We start from the raw sequence: 17,192 nt of genomic DNA on the forward strand, positions 1-17,192 counted from the left end.
TTGAGTTTGTGTATGGCTGGATCTCGAAAATGCCGGTTTTTAAAACTTGGGTCCAATAGAGTTGGTCATTTAATTCAATTTACCTATACTTTCTCTTCAGCTCTTTCAATTAAAAGTCCTTGCATTCTTTAGCAATTAGTGAGACTGGGGTGACACTATTAAGTTCTGTTGACAAAACAATTTTTATAGATACAATTCTGGACATTGTAACATACTTTTCTCCACATGCTTCTCTAGCAACATGTTTCAAAGGCTTTCAAAAATCTTTACATTGACTGAGGGTTTCCATCTCTACAGCAGTTGGCATATCAAAGAATATTAAAAAATAATAATTATTAGATTCACACATACCTTTCACTTGTTTTACCAGGCTCAGAGGCACTGCTGACTTTCTGTTGTTTTCTTTCTAGAACAGTTCTGTGAGTTCTGGTGTAAATGAATTCGACATTTTTCCGCAAAACTTCACAGTTTTCATAAACTTTTTGCATTTTGCCATGGTGTCATTCATTGTAGTAATATATGTCCATAATTTAGATTTCAGCAGCAAACGCTAACAAAGCACTCCATGATTGTGAACAACAAACAATATAGCTGATTAACAGATGAACAGCCCCGCTGGACGAAGGACAGTGCAGGCAGGTGGAACGCAGTACCACAGACACAAGCAAATAGTCACTCACTACTTGGATATGTTGTGTAGAATCAATTCAATACGAGTACTTTTCGATCAGTACCCTGAGTAAGTCTTTAAAAGAACTCAGTATTGAAACAAAAGTATTTCCTTGTACTGCAGCATTCCTCCATAAAAACCAGACCAGGTAGTCAGTTGTTGACCATCCCTCCCTAACATCACACAGGTAGAAGGAGAAAAGGTCTTGTGATACAAGAAAAGGTCTTGTGATTCAAGAATGCAGCACAATCGATTGGCCACCATCCACTTGAGCAATCTGTGTAGCACTTTCATAAGATAACTGGTCTACAGCTGTCAATGGAAGTTGGATTTTTGCTTGGCTTAGGAATTGTAATGATGATACTGTCACACCATTCTTAGTCATATATTATTGAAAACCATCAAGATGATCCAGACTCAGGTACTGAATCACTAGATTGTTAATCAAGCCAAAGTCTTGGGCAGTACCACGGACCAAGTGAAAGCTTCTATGCAATAACTATTTATTAAAAGGCAAGTTACATGTCTCGAGGCTGTTTACAGTAAAACAAAGGCAGGTATTTTCCACCTGCTGTTTACGTGCTTGGAAGGCAGGAAGATAACAAGTAAATTTTCACATCACTGTTAATGTAATGCATAATAAAATGTTCAGCAGAGAACAACAGGTCAGTAAACACACTATTATTAAGTGAGATACTGGGATTGGTTATTGGTAATTGGTGCCCTAATAGACCACGCAGTTTGGCCTAGGAGCATGATGTGTGCATTCCCAAAGGGAAATTCCAGTGATTCATTTTCCTTCGTTTGATTAAGAAATGAGCCCTTGCACATAAATGCTTATGGCATTGCACCAAGGAGTGGAGTTCATATTGTAGAAAAACTCTGTGACAGTCCTAGACGGTCACTTTAATTTCTTCAGACTAGAATGGGACAGACTGCTGGTAGCAAGAGCCCATGGAAATGGGGACGCTGTGTCAGCAGTATGGATGATCACAGCAGAGACATCTCTGTGGTCATTGTCACTGACTCTTGGTGGTGAGGGTGGGGGCTACAAATATGACATGGGAGGTATAGGTCTACCAGTCTGCCCTCTGAAGTGTGCAGCATAGTGACTGAACTGATGGATGGCAAAATAGAAGCCATAGGATCACTAGAAAGGTGATCAGTCACAAAGGTTATTGTACACAGACCACCAATTAGACTGGCAGAGAAAATTGTGAAGTCAGTGCCGTGGAATGTGTCTCGAGCTGCATTAAAATGAATAGGATTCAAATGTTGACGTCAAAATTAGAAATTAGTTGCTCAAGCAGGAGAGAGAGGGGAGGGGTGAAGATTATGTTCTGTCAAAAGTGAGGTCATTAGAGACAGAGCGCAAGCTCGGATTACAGAAGGATGGGGAAGGAAATTGGCCTTGCCCTTTTTCAAAGGAACCATCCTTGAATTTGCCTGGAGTGATTTAGGAAAATCACAGAAAACCTAAATCTGGATGGTCTGATGGGGATTTAAACCGTCGCCCTCCCAAATGCAAGTCCAATGTGCTAGCCACTGCGTTGAAGCAGGAGACCTCTTCAATGTTGCTTGAGGCTCTCCCACAGAGGACTGTATGTATTGGAATCTCTGACCAAGAGGGAGAGTGAAGGGAATTGCTGCAACAAGTTTACCATCTGGAATACATTATTTACTTATCACAAGGGAGATAAATATTACTGTGGGTGACTTTAGTAGTTGTCCAAACACACAGAGTTATCATCTTAACATTGCATACATCAGCACTTGGAATATAATGCAAATCATCATATTGACTCTGCTTGATGTCCCCCTCAGGCTTAGAAAATTTTCTATACTAGGCACAGTAATGCCCGAGTGAAACGGAATGCTTACCAGCGAACTGTGTTTCTTGTAGGGCCATGTACGTGGGCGTGCTGAAAAGTAATGCCTCCTAATTCTTTATGTTAAAAGTCAAAGCTTTTTTTAAATAAAATAAATGTTATTAACAGTCTACATCCTTATTCTTCATGTCTACACATTTACTTTTCAACATAGTTACCCCATCAATAAAGATATTTCTCCCAATGAGGGACCAGTTTGTTGATATTGCCAATGTAGAATGTTTGACTTTGTTGACAGAGCCACAACCTCAGCCCTGCTTGCATCACTTCATCACTATCAAAGTGAAGTCCTTTAAATTTTGGAAACAGATCAAAATCGGATGGGGCCAAGCAGAGACTGCAATAGAGTACAATTGATGAAAATGAAGACAAGGCATCAGACTGTTCCAGATGTCACAGCACTCATGTATGATCTGGCATTGTCATGCTGAAGGATAGGTTATTTCCATGTGTGGAAGAGCTCTTCAAATTTGAAACTTGACTAGAGTAAGCTGTTTCTCACACACTGACATATGTTAAACACTGCCATGTAGATGTTACAATTCGAGCCCTCTAGTAGCAGAGGGCTACAAATGTGTAGACATGAAGAATAAAGGCAGAGAATGTTAATAACATTTCTTTTATTAAAAAATCTGTAAGAGTTTTCACATAAAAAAATTGAAGACATCACTTTTCAGCATGCTCTGTGAAGTAGTATGACAATCTTGCAGTTCTGAGATGTAGCAGTTATATTTCTTCCAGTTCCATTAAGTGACCACTCTGTGGGTGTCTTGGGGCGATGAAAGGAGAGGAGAGGAGAGGGAGGCTGTATGCATTGGGATGAAGGGGTGGCCAATCACAATTTGTTACAGGTTGGAGGGGTGGTACATCAAGTGCAAATACACAGTTTCAGAATCAGAGAGGGCTTTCCTTTGTAGCTCTTGAAACTTCTGAGTGCAGTGGGAGTTTATCCATTTTCAGGACAGAGACAGAGGAAGAATGGGTGGAAAACCACAGAGCAAGAGTGCTGCTTCTCTGGCTGAGGGCAGGAGATTGAGATCACCAGTGTTAGTGAAAAGGGAGTCTAACGTGATGTCCGCCTCATCTGAGGGTGAAAGGGCACAGTCATGGTTATCAAAGATCTGATAACACAGATTTTCAACAGTCACTGCAAAACTAGCTACCATTTTGACAACCGATTGTTTGTACTCCTGTATTTTTGACTTATTTTTATTAATTGTGAACATTAGTCAATGACAGATGTTGATCCTGGCAGCTAATACAGGTCAGATAGAGTATGTAAGAAGTTCAATTACACTGGTGCCTCACGCCCACTCAAGCTGCTGGGCTCAATGTGAATTATCCATCCTGGTGTAACCACTCTGACTGGGGTCTCTCTCCATGGACACTGTCCAACCACAGTAACATTCACCTAGCACGATCGATGTTGACCGGAGTTCCAGTGTGCCAAAAAATGATACCAACATACTCCCTCATACGTGGAGAGATCTCAGCTCACTCACCAGGAGTACATTCCCTGTTATCACGCAACTACAACTGTACAGGTACATGATGAACCCAGCCAACAACTGCCTGGTTACCAGGTAATCAATTTTGGTACTTTTGGTACAAGTTTCTCTACGATGCATTCATAGATTCATGATATATAAACCGGGGACTTCTGGAGAGATCAACTTGCGACAGCCAATTCCTGAACCAGGGAATACACAAAGAAATCTGGATCTGTTGCCACAGAACAGAATAATCAAGCTTGGGACTGTCCAGAACTAGATCACACAGATGGCTTCTTATTGTTTACACTATAATTGTTCAAAAAGTGCTATTAAGTTGTCTCGGTTCCCACTTAGAACTTATCTGAAGCAGCCATTTATGCTCTGGTAACATAGAAATGTAAGTGTAGAGCTTTCATCATCTCTGACCTGAGTGAAAGAAAGTGCTTTTCATAGGTCAAGAAAATAATTGATGTTTGCTGAGCATAGAAGTGATGTAGATTTTTGCGTAATTAGTGGGAACTTAGTTCCGGCAGAGCTACTGTCAGAAGTGGGATTTTTATTTATTTATTTTATATTAGTTAAAATATAACTGAGTGCAATGACAAAGTACGCAACAAGACATTTATTTTACTTTCACGTGGAATTATTTTAGTGTGGAATTTTGATGCAACAAGACCTTAAGGCATGGGCATATAGAACTAATCATATGTGAACAGGAAAGTTCAGTAAAATATCTCGCTTGTATAGTGTCACCGAATAATTTTGTTTCTGCTAAGGTTATTGTTCTCCGTACCATATTTTACAGACAATAAGACACACGTTAAGTTTTAACCATTTTTTTTAAAAATAGACCACAACTGTTTTATCCACTGACATACTTGTTTGATTGTAGGTTGTTTTAAAGCTCTCTTCAGTGTGAATTGAATCCAGTGTTGCCAGATGGAAATATGTTTCCCATGGCATCGAATATTTGACCACTTTTAAAACTGGTGGAAATTTTAAATCACACGCTAGACTTTTTTATATTAATTTTGAGTACAAGACGCCTGACTCTCGGAGATAATTTTTTGAAGAAGAAAGTGTGCCTTGAGTCTGTAAAATATGGTATTTTATGATATACTTGTATATATGGTGAATCAGGAGGAAAGGTAGATGCTTTGAGGGGTGATAGAATTAGTGATTCTAAAAAAAAAAAAGAGCTTCATATGGACATATGCCCTGTTCTGAATAGTTTCCGAGATAGAACACATTTAATATCACTTTTGTACATGTTTCTTGAATAACTCGAAAACTGCACCCTCCAGTAAAAACGTGTCTCAGCACAAAATTAAACTATATTAAATTTCCTACAAAAAAAGGTCCTATTCATTTTTTTCCTCTAGAACAAATGGTTTGTGAGAGAGTGCGAGAATGTTGGAAAAACTCACTAGACCCGGATGCGCTGTAGCTTATGTAGTTTTTGTAAGCCAATTTGAGGTAGTTTCCCGACTTGATAGACCACAAGTGTCCCATATCAAACTGTTCGTCTCACCTTGCTACATCAATATGCTACCTCAAATTGGCCTACAAAAACTACGTATGCTAGAGCGCATGTGCGTCGAGCGAGTTCTTCAACATTCCTGCCCTCACTTCACACAAACCATTAGTTTTAGAGAAAAAAATGAATAGGGCCTGTTTTGTAGGCCGTTTTCAAGTTATTCAAGAAAAATGAACAAAAGTGATATTAAATGTGTTCTATCTCGGAAACCATTCGGAATAGGGCATATGTCTATATCAAGTTGTTTGTTCAGAATCACTAATACTATCAGCCCTCAAAGCACCTGAGTCACATTGTGTGTGTGTGTGTGTGTGTGTGTGTGTGTGTGTGTGTGTGTCATTAATAATACTTGGAGGGGCAGAGGACCACTTTAAACAGTGATTTTCAGTTGGGGGGGGGGGGGGGGGGGGGGAGAACGTACAGCTAAATTACATGATCCCAAGAAATATGTTACTGTATTATTTCTGTTAAAGCCTTGCTAACTGAAATAGTGTAATGCAATAATATACAATTTTTTTCAGATTTTCTTATTTTATTCTTTAAAGAGTGAGATAATGTCATACTGTTTTCATAAAGACTGACTAATCTGAAATAGCAATGTTAGTGAAAGTATAAATTTAAAATCAACAAACAAAAATTAGTAAAACTTTGAGCTGTGTGGCTTTCACTCGCCGCCCACAGAGAATCAAGCATCTTATTTAGCATGCTATAATAGTCGTAGGTTCATTTTGAAAATAACAAGGGGTTTTTAAAAATAAAAAACTTCTGAATTTTACACACAACACCAGCACGACTGTACTATTATCTCTAGAGTTACATATAAAAAGAGCAACTGTTGCATTGTTTTACAAGGGTTGGAACCTAAAATAGTGGGAACTATTTATTCACAACCGATACAAAAGAATTACATGTTTGCATCTGTTACTGTCCTTCAAAGTAGTCACCAGCGTTGTGTAGAACCCGTTGCCAGCGATGTGGAAGGCGTAGTATACCATTAGTAGAGCCTGTGCTGTTGATGGTGCGAATGGAGTGGTGTACTGCCTGTTAAATCTCTGGAACAGTTCTGAAGAGAATGCCACGAAGTGGCTCCTTCATCTTTGGAATCAAATCAAAGTCACAAGGACTTAAGTCCGCAGCGTATGGTGGATGGTACAGTACTTCCCAGTCCCATCGAGCGAACAGAGCAGCCACAGCTTGTGCTGTATGCGCCCGTGCATTGTCATGCAAAATGATGGGTTGGTTGTGTAGAAAGCGTCGCCACTTCTTTCGCAAAGCTGGTCACAGGGGATGCTCCAAAAACTACTAGTAATACTGCACATTAACTGTCTGCCGTGGAGGAATATAATGCGTTAGGATGACACCATCACAGTCGTACACGAGAATCACCACAACTTTAGACCGCTCCATTCGCACCATCATAGGAACAGGCTCTGCTAATGGTATAATACGCCTTCCACATAGCTGGCAACGGGTTCTACACAATGCTGGTGACTACTTTGAAGGACAGTAACAGGTGCAAACATTTAACTCTTTTGTATCGGTTGTGAATAAATAGTTGCCACTATTTAAGTTCCAACCCTCATATTTGCAGCTCATTGTCTTCATGTGGCAACTGATTTTTGGAGAAGCCATACAGCACCTAAAAGCTTCACAAAAATAATAATTTGTCTTAGCATACTCATGCAAGTTTTCTTTGTGGTATACCAGATGGTTTGGTATTATTCTGTTGGGAAACTAAATTTATGTATATACTGATACCATTAAGTAATACTTCCTGTGATTTGACTAGGCCTGTCAGTGTAACAGTCTATTAACCAATCATTAGACATTAGATACAAGTCGAGTGGTTAGATTAATAATATGGTTTGCCACTGTTCGGCAGAAATATATATACTTTTTTCCCAATACTCAAATCGTGACAATGCTCCCCTTAGATCTACTTCAGTACAGTTACACGTAATATTGTTAATTTTTCAATTATTCCAACTGTATGTGCCACGGATGGCAAGCAAATTTTAAAACTCCAGATTCAGTTACACTTAAAGCAGGAAGATCGTCTCTGTCTCTCTCTCTCTCTCTCTCTCTCTCTCTCTCTCTCTCTCTCTCTCTCTCGCACACACACACACACACACACACACACACACACACACACACACACACACACGCACAGCTAGTAAATATGCCTAAGTGCCACTTATGAATCATCCTTTCACTTTGTTTGTTGCCTCTAGTCTGAAATATCATTTACATAATAAAAATATTATTTCTTCTAGGGGAGCACTAGCAACATGGGCAAAATATTATAGGAAAGGAAAAATAAAGAAAACTGTAAGCTTAGAAACAGCATTCACGAAATAGTCTACCGAGAAATACAACATGTGAACACACAAATACAACAAGGAATAAAATCCTTTTTTTAAGAGGTGCCTGGGAGAGCAGTGAGCTATGTCACATCCAGGAAGTTAATTGTGCTAATTCAGCTACTAAGTCATTTCTTCTTGTGAAGCACTTGTGGTACTTCCATGTTGTCAGGTGGTCCACATAAATATTGTAACACAACGACACTCTCAAAACCTCATCATCTTTGAAATCATAGATCACTGTTCATCTGCCTCGCAGTTATCGTTAATAACATCTGCTCTCTCACTTTCCCCTGAAACATTTGACAATAAGCAACTGAGCACTTCTGCTCAATATTCTGCTTATTTTTAGTCAATGATAAAATAGCTAAAATTTATAGAAACACATTTAAACTTCTTCGAAGTAATTTTCTTTTTTTTTTCCTACCATGATTCTGTGGCATTACACTGGAAATGCTCTGATGTTCTTACAGTTACCACTGTGTACAGAATCAGAAAAGTGCTGAGTACCTCGCATACATATTCCTGTGTTAACACTAGTGGAAAAATGGTTTATTATCAGATGACAAAAGCCTCGATGAATTTGTGACAACCATTTATTCTCAAATTCATTCACTACTCTTCTAAATCAATAAGCACAGAATAGATACCCCTCACCCCAGAAGCGCGCGCGCGCGCGCACACACACACACACACACACACACACACACACACACACACACACACACACAGAGTTTCTCTTCCAGTCACAATTGAGAAGTAGGTTTCTGGCTCAGCAGCAATGTGAGAGCACTGACAAGAAATTTCTTTGGAAAGCCCACTATTATTGCGCACCTAGCTTGTAGCTTCAATCTAATACAAATAACTGATGAAAAACAGTGCTCTGTTGTAGCATTTCTGTGTTGGTGAAAATTCCTCAATCTAACAAAGAACTGCTTGCAAAGACATGATTACCTTTTAGAGGAAATGTTTCTAATGGCAAACTGCAGACTAACTATAAAATATCAACCAAATAAATTACTATGCAACAATAGAAAAACTGTGGTTTGGACAGGACCAACTTTTAATACTGATAAGTGAAAGAGGAAACAGATAACATTTGTGGGAGTGTTATTCCAATTTATGCATCAGTTGCAAATCACTCAAAACTGGTTGATTCTCTTTCTGAAACATAAGCCATTATCATATTATTTTAGAAACTGTAAACTGAATAGTGAACTGTACAAGCACAAAACAAGATTTTGTATAAAGAACTCTTGAAAATAATTTTTTAAGCCCAAGTGCCTTTATATTTACACGGGAAAGCAACATGTTCCATTGGAGTTTGATTTTATATGTGACACACTACACGAATTTACGCAATCCTATCATGAATCACACCATTCTCGATAAAACCTTTTCTCTCTCTTCTATTGGTCCTGTGTGGTAAGGATACCAGACTATGAACACATACCAGAAATGGCTAGACCAGAGGTACTCTGCACCCAAGAATAGTTTGAACCTGTTTTTACTAACACATATTCTTCAATGAAAGACCTCAATACTGTGGACAGATTCAGCTCCTTGCTAAGGCATCAATAACACCAGCTGAACTCACTACAATCTCAGAACTGACACACACACAAAATTTGGAACAATGTGCTCGAAAAAACAATTCCGATCCTCTATTATGCACACTCTTCATTATTATATATAAATAATTTAACAACCATCTGGTTTATGAGATTCTGGAAGCTACAATGTCATCCCAGCCTTCACAGTTCTCCCTGTTCACTGGATGGTCAAACTTCACTTGTCAACTGTCTGAGCAGATGAACATGCTGTCAAGTTACACTCCTGAAAAGTTTATCAGTGTTGTCTTCAGGCTACCTAAAATACTATAGGGTCATATTTTTAAATGATGGTTATTGAAACACAACGACTTGAAACTGGTGTTTATTAGTTTGAAATGTGTAGTAGTTTAGATTACGATTATGTCTATCTGTTTACTTCATGGACAAGAGGTTGTGACAGTAAGTGTCAAAGGAGCAACAAAAATAAGCAAGTGATCACTTTGATCAGTTCACCATAACTCAAAAAGTTCTGAATTTGCACATGTTCACTGAAATTCAATAGGCTCTATTAAACTTCTCACTCTTCCAAATAACTTGCAAAGTTATTATACTAAAGACCTGGCATTCACCAGTGAGTAAAAGTGTAGTTCAATGTTTCAAACACTCAAGGAATATTTCCAAATCTCAACTACACTATAATACAGCAAAAAGGTTTCAAGTCCTAAACTGACACGGCTGTAACATTATACAGACACAATATCAGAAGTAACACCAACCAACTTTTTTCCTGCTTTCACATGAAGAGATCCACAATAACATTTAATGAAATATAGAACAGTACAAAGTCTCATAACTATAGAACACATCAATATACAGTCTCATAGGGGAGGCTGAGGGCCCAGCATGCTGGGCTTATATTGAGCTGTTGTACACACAGCACACCGCTTGCTGTGTCGTCTGCCCAAGTTGACAGGTGACCTCTATAGGTCAGCCATGGAGGCACTTGTATCATGTAATACGGTTATGCATGCTCACACTATAGGGTTACAATACTCCTTCCACTTTATGAAAAATGGTCACTTTGGAGATGTCAGTGTCTTCACTGGTAGGTGATGACTGTTGGAGCAGCTGTTGTGCTGTCACAGGAGAATGTGGTCTGAAAGAGCACGGGCACCAACAGGCATGGTGCTTACTCCCCTGTGAGAAGCCATAAGGGATGACTGATGATGCCGGTGCTGTACCCATGTCCACATCTGGGCAGGCACTCAGCGATGTAGGCAGCAGAGAAGAAGGCAGTGGTGGAAGTGGGGGGTGGGAAGGGGGGGGGGGGGGGGGCAGTGACAGGGACTGTGAAGATGGAGGCAGTCCAGTGCTACCTGCTCTGCCCAGCAGCACCCTGAGTGAAGACAGTGCTGGAGCCAGAGGAAGAGTGGGCCGCAGCACGGAGGCCAGCGTAAAGGGTTGCAGGGCAGAGGACTCTCTGGTGTGCAGTTTGACACTAGTGGACAGAGCTGTGCTCAACACAGAGAAGGCACTCTTGGCCTGATGGACAACGACTGGTATCCACATAGGGTGCCGACCAAATCTGCAGGCCCCGGGCAGCGGAGCCTGTATGGAATCGCTGCGAGGTGGGTACCACCAGGTGGGCAGGCACTGATCAGACAAAGCAGCATATTGGGCTGGCAACCATGAAGCAGCTCCGGCAGGCTACAGTTGCCAATTGGAGTGAACGTATATGAACTCGAGAACATACCGATGTTTTCAGCTGCTCTGCCACTCCAATGGTGGAGACACAAACGAAGCAGGCGAAGGGCTGCTTTGTCCAATAAAGATGTCAAAGGATTGAAAAGAGATATCAAAGGTTTGTGATCAATATGGAAATGAAACTTGCAACCTATAGGAAAACATGAAATTTTTTGAGCGTACACCCGATAGAAAGGGCTTCTTTTTCTGTCTGTGAACAGTGGTTGTTGCATCTGATTCAGTTTTGGAAGCGTATGCAATAGGATGTTCAGAACTACTCACATATTTGTATGCGAGAACAGTCTTAGGTCATACTGGGAGATGTCTGTGGTCAAAACAAGATGTTGGCCTAGTTGGAAAGTAACCAAGCAAGGTGCAAAGTGTTATTTTGACCTGAATAGAGTAAAATCACGCTCACAGGCAGGTGACCAGTGAAAATGAACATTTTTATTTAAGAGGGCATAGTGGCTGGCCGAACATGGCTGCACCAGAAAAAAAAAAATTATTGTAATACACAATCTTTCTGAGAAACACTTGCAGCTCTTTGACATTGGTAGGACATGGTAAAGTTATAATGGAATCGATATGCTGGCATAAACGCTAGTCACCACCATGCAAGACTTCAAAATCGAGGTAGACGACAGACGGATGAAAAAATGGTGATCTGTCTGAGCTACATTTTAAACCAGCAGCCTGTAGCACTGAGAGCAAAGCACAATATCATCCATGTGGTTAATGCACCATGGAATGGAGGCTGTGAGCTGCTCCAAAAATCACTGGAAAATGAAATGGGCACTAGCCACACCAAATGGCAGGCACTGGTATTTATGTAAACCGAAGGCGGTATTCACTACGAGGACTCGTTCGGTAGGCTTCTGAAGATCTATTTTGGAAAAATACTGGTCCCAGAAAACCGTGCTAAGAGTGCATCCAGATGGGACAAGGAATAGGTTACCAATAATAGACTGTGAACTTACACACACTTTAAGATCACCACAGAGCTGAAGGTTGCCGTCAAGGTTTTTTGACAATTACCAATGGAGTAGATCATTCACTAGAGGATGTAAGGCGGTCTAATTGACTTGCTACCTTAAAGCTACTGGGACTGAATGGGTATGAAAAAAGTGGGAGTGCACTGTCAGTCTCATTGCGATACGAGTCCTGAAATCAGTAGAACACCCTAAACCTTCCAAAAACAGGGAGGAATATTCCAAGAGAGTATGTCCAGTTGTTCATACACAACTTGATCCAATACCAGATGCAGTTCACCAGAAACAGAGAATTCAAAACTTCTGAAGGCGACTAACTCAAAGAAGTTTTCATATTGGCATAATCCACTACTAGGAAGGTCAAAGGCCTAACAACTGCTTTATACGCAACGGGAGTAGAAAACTGTATCAATATGGGTATTTATTGTTTGTTGTAATTCACCAACCAACAAGATACAGGGGATAATACCGGTGATCCAAGATCCACATTGGATTGAGAATTTAACAAAGGCACTGCTACATCTGGGTCCACTTGCTTGCTTATCACACATAACTTCAATGTAGAATTTGTATGGGGCTACAATCATTTGGGAAACACTGTTCACATCCATGTTCATGTCTGGTGAAAGAGGCTGAGAACTGCACACATAAGCAACAATAGTTGCGTGTTGCCAACGTTCTGGGCACGTTCAACTCATGTTGAACAAAACAATATGGGCACAACGAAAGAAGAGCACACAGCTGCTGTTGTGACACTGAGTGCTGCTGCTTAGCATGGCACTGCCCAATGCAGCATGGAGGCCACCACTGCATGGCCACATTGTCGTCTCTCTCTCCATGAGCTAATGATCGGCGGACAAGGAGAGGAAGCAACAGTGGCTACTTCACACCATGCTTATATCTGGTTTCCTTCTGCCATAGATACTTCAAAAGACTACGCGGACTCTAAGAGCAGCATTTTTACATTGTAAAGAACATTCACAATCTTCCCTATCATGAGCCAGTTGTATTATATCAAATCAGCATATGAGTCCTGGTGGGGCTCAATAACAAACTGGCAACAACAGCTAAGCCTATGAATTTCCACTGCCCAAGCTCTGTACAACTGTTACAACTGCTTTTGACAACAGTAGCACTCAACGCAAGCAGCAACAACATGAACACGTTTGCAATGCTAATTAGAGAGCAACTGATACATTTCATCAAAAGACAGACTGGCAGGTTCCTGGAGAGGAGCTAGCCGACACAAAAGGTGATAAACACAGGGAGAAACCCATGACAAAAACAAAGCCTTATATAATTTGGGGTTGGCAGCTCCAAAAGCTTGAGAATGTTGCTGAAGGCATTTTTCATATGCATCAATGTTGCTGGAACCTCGCACGTAAATGATACTGCCAAACTGTTTAGTACCACCGAGTGAGTCTGCCTCTGGTCACTGTTATTCCAGAGACGGAAGAACTTCTTCCACTGAACTGTTGACTGTATGTCAAAACAGAAACATGAGGAGTAGAATACCGCACTCATCGCCAAATATGCTGTAACATTGTACAGACACAAGAAGTAATGCAAACCAAGTTTTATTCTGCTTCCATGTGAAGAGATCCACAATAACACTGAAGTATAGAACAGAACAAAGTCTTGTAACTACAGAAAACAGCAACATACAGTCTCTTATGTGAGCATACAATAAGTAAGTAAACATAAGTGAGTTTGAGGACCCGGCACACAAGACTTATATTGGGCTGTTGTGCACACAGCACAGCACTTGCTACACTGTCTGTTCGGGTAGGCCGGCCACTGAGCCATTGTAGTGTGCGCTGTTTGACTATGCACCCTCACACTATAGGACTACGACAGGCACATACTTGAAAAACTGAAAATGTGCAGCCTTGATATCGCCCAGAAACACAGTGCAAAAGATATCACACAGGCACACTTTGTAAATTGTGATGGTTGGACATTGCGCAGCGTGGGCATTGTAGTCAGCAGGCTTAATAATTTCACTGTGGTTGGAACTTATCTACGAGGGCAAATCAGAAAGTCTTAGCCCCCCCCCCCCCCCCTTTTGAGTTCTGGCAACAAGAAGGTTCTTCACCCAGTCACATACCAGATCTGATATTCTGGTGTGTACTTTTCTTTACTAAACAACAACATGAAACTATATCAAAGGCTATCTAGAAGTTAAATTTAGTCTTAATTTACACTCTCACCCTCTGAAATTCTTGAAAGGGTAAACCAGTCTTAGTTTAGTACAACTGCAGTTTGCGCAACGCACACTAGTCCCTGTAAAGAGGCAGCTGAGCCTACAAATTTGTCATTCAATACAGGTGAAAAACAGGTTCCATAATATTATAACAAATCTGCATCAGCAATTTAGATCTGCAGTTTAGTGCATCTGTCCTGTGATGGTCCTTCAAATCTGGAATCAACTGTCTCTTAGAGTCACCTAAAAGAGGAACCAGTTCTGTTGCATATCAGTGCAGGATCTGATTATATAAAGGGTGTCCAGGTCTATATATAAATAATATAAAATGTAATAATTTGAAAAGTAACTGAGATATTTATTGAGATAGTATGTTTCTATATGTATAACAACTCAAAATATTTTTATACACCTAACACACTTCAATATATGTACCATTAGTGGTGCAACAAACATCTAATTTGTATTCCATTACTGTCCAAGTGTTTTGCAGCATTTTCAGGCATAACATTTGTGACATCTCCACGAATGAGATGGCGCAGATCTGGTAGATCATTGACAGATGTCTGGTACACTTGATTCTTGATAAACCCCCATCGAAGAAAAAAAATAAATCAATTGGAGTAATGTCTCGGCTTATAGAAAGCAAAGCAATTGATGGACTACCTCTCCCGATCTAGCAATCTAGGAACTCGTGATCCAAGAAATCCCTCACAATGTTCGCAAAATGGCATGGACACCATCCTGTTGAAAGATCATGTCACAAGGAAGTTGTGGCACAGCATACAGCTCCAACATGTTTGTGTACATTGTTGCATTAACTGTAGGCCCTGCGAAGAAGAATGAGCGTACAACTCTGTCCTTCAACAATCTACATGCACAGTCACTTTTGGAGAGTCACATTTACACTATCACCATGGGGAGGTTCAGCGTCCACATGTGGCAACTGTGCATTTTCATCACGCTGGAAGTGTGGAATGTAGCTTGGTCCAAGAAACAGGAAATGAGAAACACTTCATTTTCATTCATTTTTGTCAGAATTGTCTCCACGAATACCTTCTATTATGGCCTGTTCTCAAGCTTAATTTTGTGATGAAGCAGCAGTCTACATGCCCGCAGGCACAACCTTTTACGGATGACGTTATGTACTATCAAATGAGTTAACTGTAACTGCCTACATGCTTGTTGGATTGACTTACAAGGAATCTGCTGGAAGGATGTACACATTAATGCAACAGTAGCTTCTGGAATGGTGTGCTTGTCCAATATTAAAAGCAAACTCCCAGTTTCCCAAAGCCACTTGTCCCATTTCTTGATTGTTATGTAAATGGGAACATCGTCAGTTGATCGCAGTCCTTACTCAAGCCGAAAACAACATTGTACCAGTGCAACAGACTTTAGCTCTGTGGGACAAAGCACGCAGAACACCTTCTGCTGTGGAGTCCACAGTGCTACTGATGCATGTTTAGATGATCAAAGCAGTTACATGCATGTGCACGCAGTTACAAGTGTCACAAGTAAACACAGAAAACTTTTTGAGTTACCTTACTTGCAGAATCAAACTGCAAAGAAACACCTCAATTACATCTCACGTTTTTACATTTTCTATTACTACATGTTTACCCCAGACATGCTGTATTAGAAATCAAACCTGTGTGCCAGACCATTGTTCTAAACTGGATTCTTACCTTTCGCGTGCTGTGTCCTATGAACAGTATTATCCATGCACATTTCGCAGGTCAACGCATAGCTTCCACTTGTCAAGAACTCCTCCCCATCCCTTCCAAATTACACACAGAATGGTCATAATGCAGTGTTGTTTGCATGTCTGGGAGATTTTATATAACAGCAAGTTTAACTTCTCCACAGTGTCAGGAGTTTTAACATAGCTGGAACACAATTTTACAGGAATCTCTCTGCTGCAGTTACTACAGCGACGCAAGTCCCAATCACTTGATGACAATGAAATTACGACAATGAAACTCTCTCTCATTGCTATGGCACGCATTTAAGTTCGCAGTGATAACCCCTTATTCTACCTTGAAGTGTTCTGGCAATTCAATAACTGCTGCATGTGGCTGACAGTAGCAACTGGTCACAATTTTTTGACCACATTTAGTCTTCCATTTCACCCTGACTGGCAATCAGTCTCTATTTATACACTAAACAAACTTGACAGCAATAAATAAACAACCTCCACTGGCTTCCATCAAAGTGATCAATAAATTTAAGTAGGAGAGAGTACCAAAAATAGATTGTCTATCATCTCTGCTAATTTTTCATGCTTGACATTACATATGAAATTGTTGTATAATATTGCTTTAAAAAGAAAAAGGTACTGGTTTTGTTATATCAGTATCTGTTTACCTTATATGCTATAGCAGCATTGTTTACAAGTACATCAAGTCCTCCATATTTTTCTTTTATGTAGTCCCGAAATCTTTGTATGCTTTCTAAGTTATCTATATCAAGCTGATGAAATTTTGGATTTAATCCATTCTGAAACAGAAATTTTGCTTAATTATACACACAATTTTATACAGTGATATAACGGAAAAATAATGCAGTATAATGAAGTACGTATGGTTATCACACCTTTTTTAATTCTTCAATAGCCTTCAGACCACGTGTCTCATCTCTTGCCGTGAGGTACACAGTGCCATCAAATTTTTCGCATAGACCACGGGCAATTGCAAAACCAATGCCTTTGTTTCCACCAGTAACCTTAACAGAAGTTATATATTAACATTATAAC

The 17,192-nt window shown here is 40.1% G+C and overlaps 1 protein-coding gene across 1 annotated transcript in view; it reads right to left on the reverse strand.

The window, feature by feature from the left end:
• LOC126457540 (carbonyl reductase [NADPH] 1-like) overlaps positions 1-17,192 on the reverse strand; it is a 79,761-nt gene that overhangs the window by 40,323 nt on the left and 22,246 nt on the right. The window contains exons 2-3 of the mRNA XM_050093927.1: positions 17,033-17,161; positions 16,805-16,936 (exon numbers count right to left, since the gene is read on the reverse strand). Of these exons, the coding sequence (XP_049949884.1) occupies positions 16,805-16,936; positions 17,033-17,161 (261 nt within the window). The remainder of the gene's footprint in view (positions 1-16,804; positions 16,937-17,032; positions 17,162-17,192) is intronic.

Source organism: Schistocerca serialis, chromosome 1 (genome assembly GCF_023864345.2).
Source record: "Schistocerca serialis cubense isolate TAMUIC-IGC-003099 chromosome 1, iqSchSeri2.2, whole genome shotgun sequence".
Lineage (NCBI taxonomy): Eukaryota > Metazoa > Arthropoda > Insecta > Orthoptera > Acrididae > Schistocerca > Schistocerca serialis.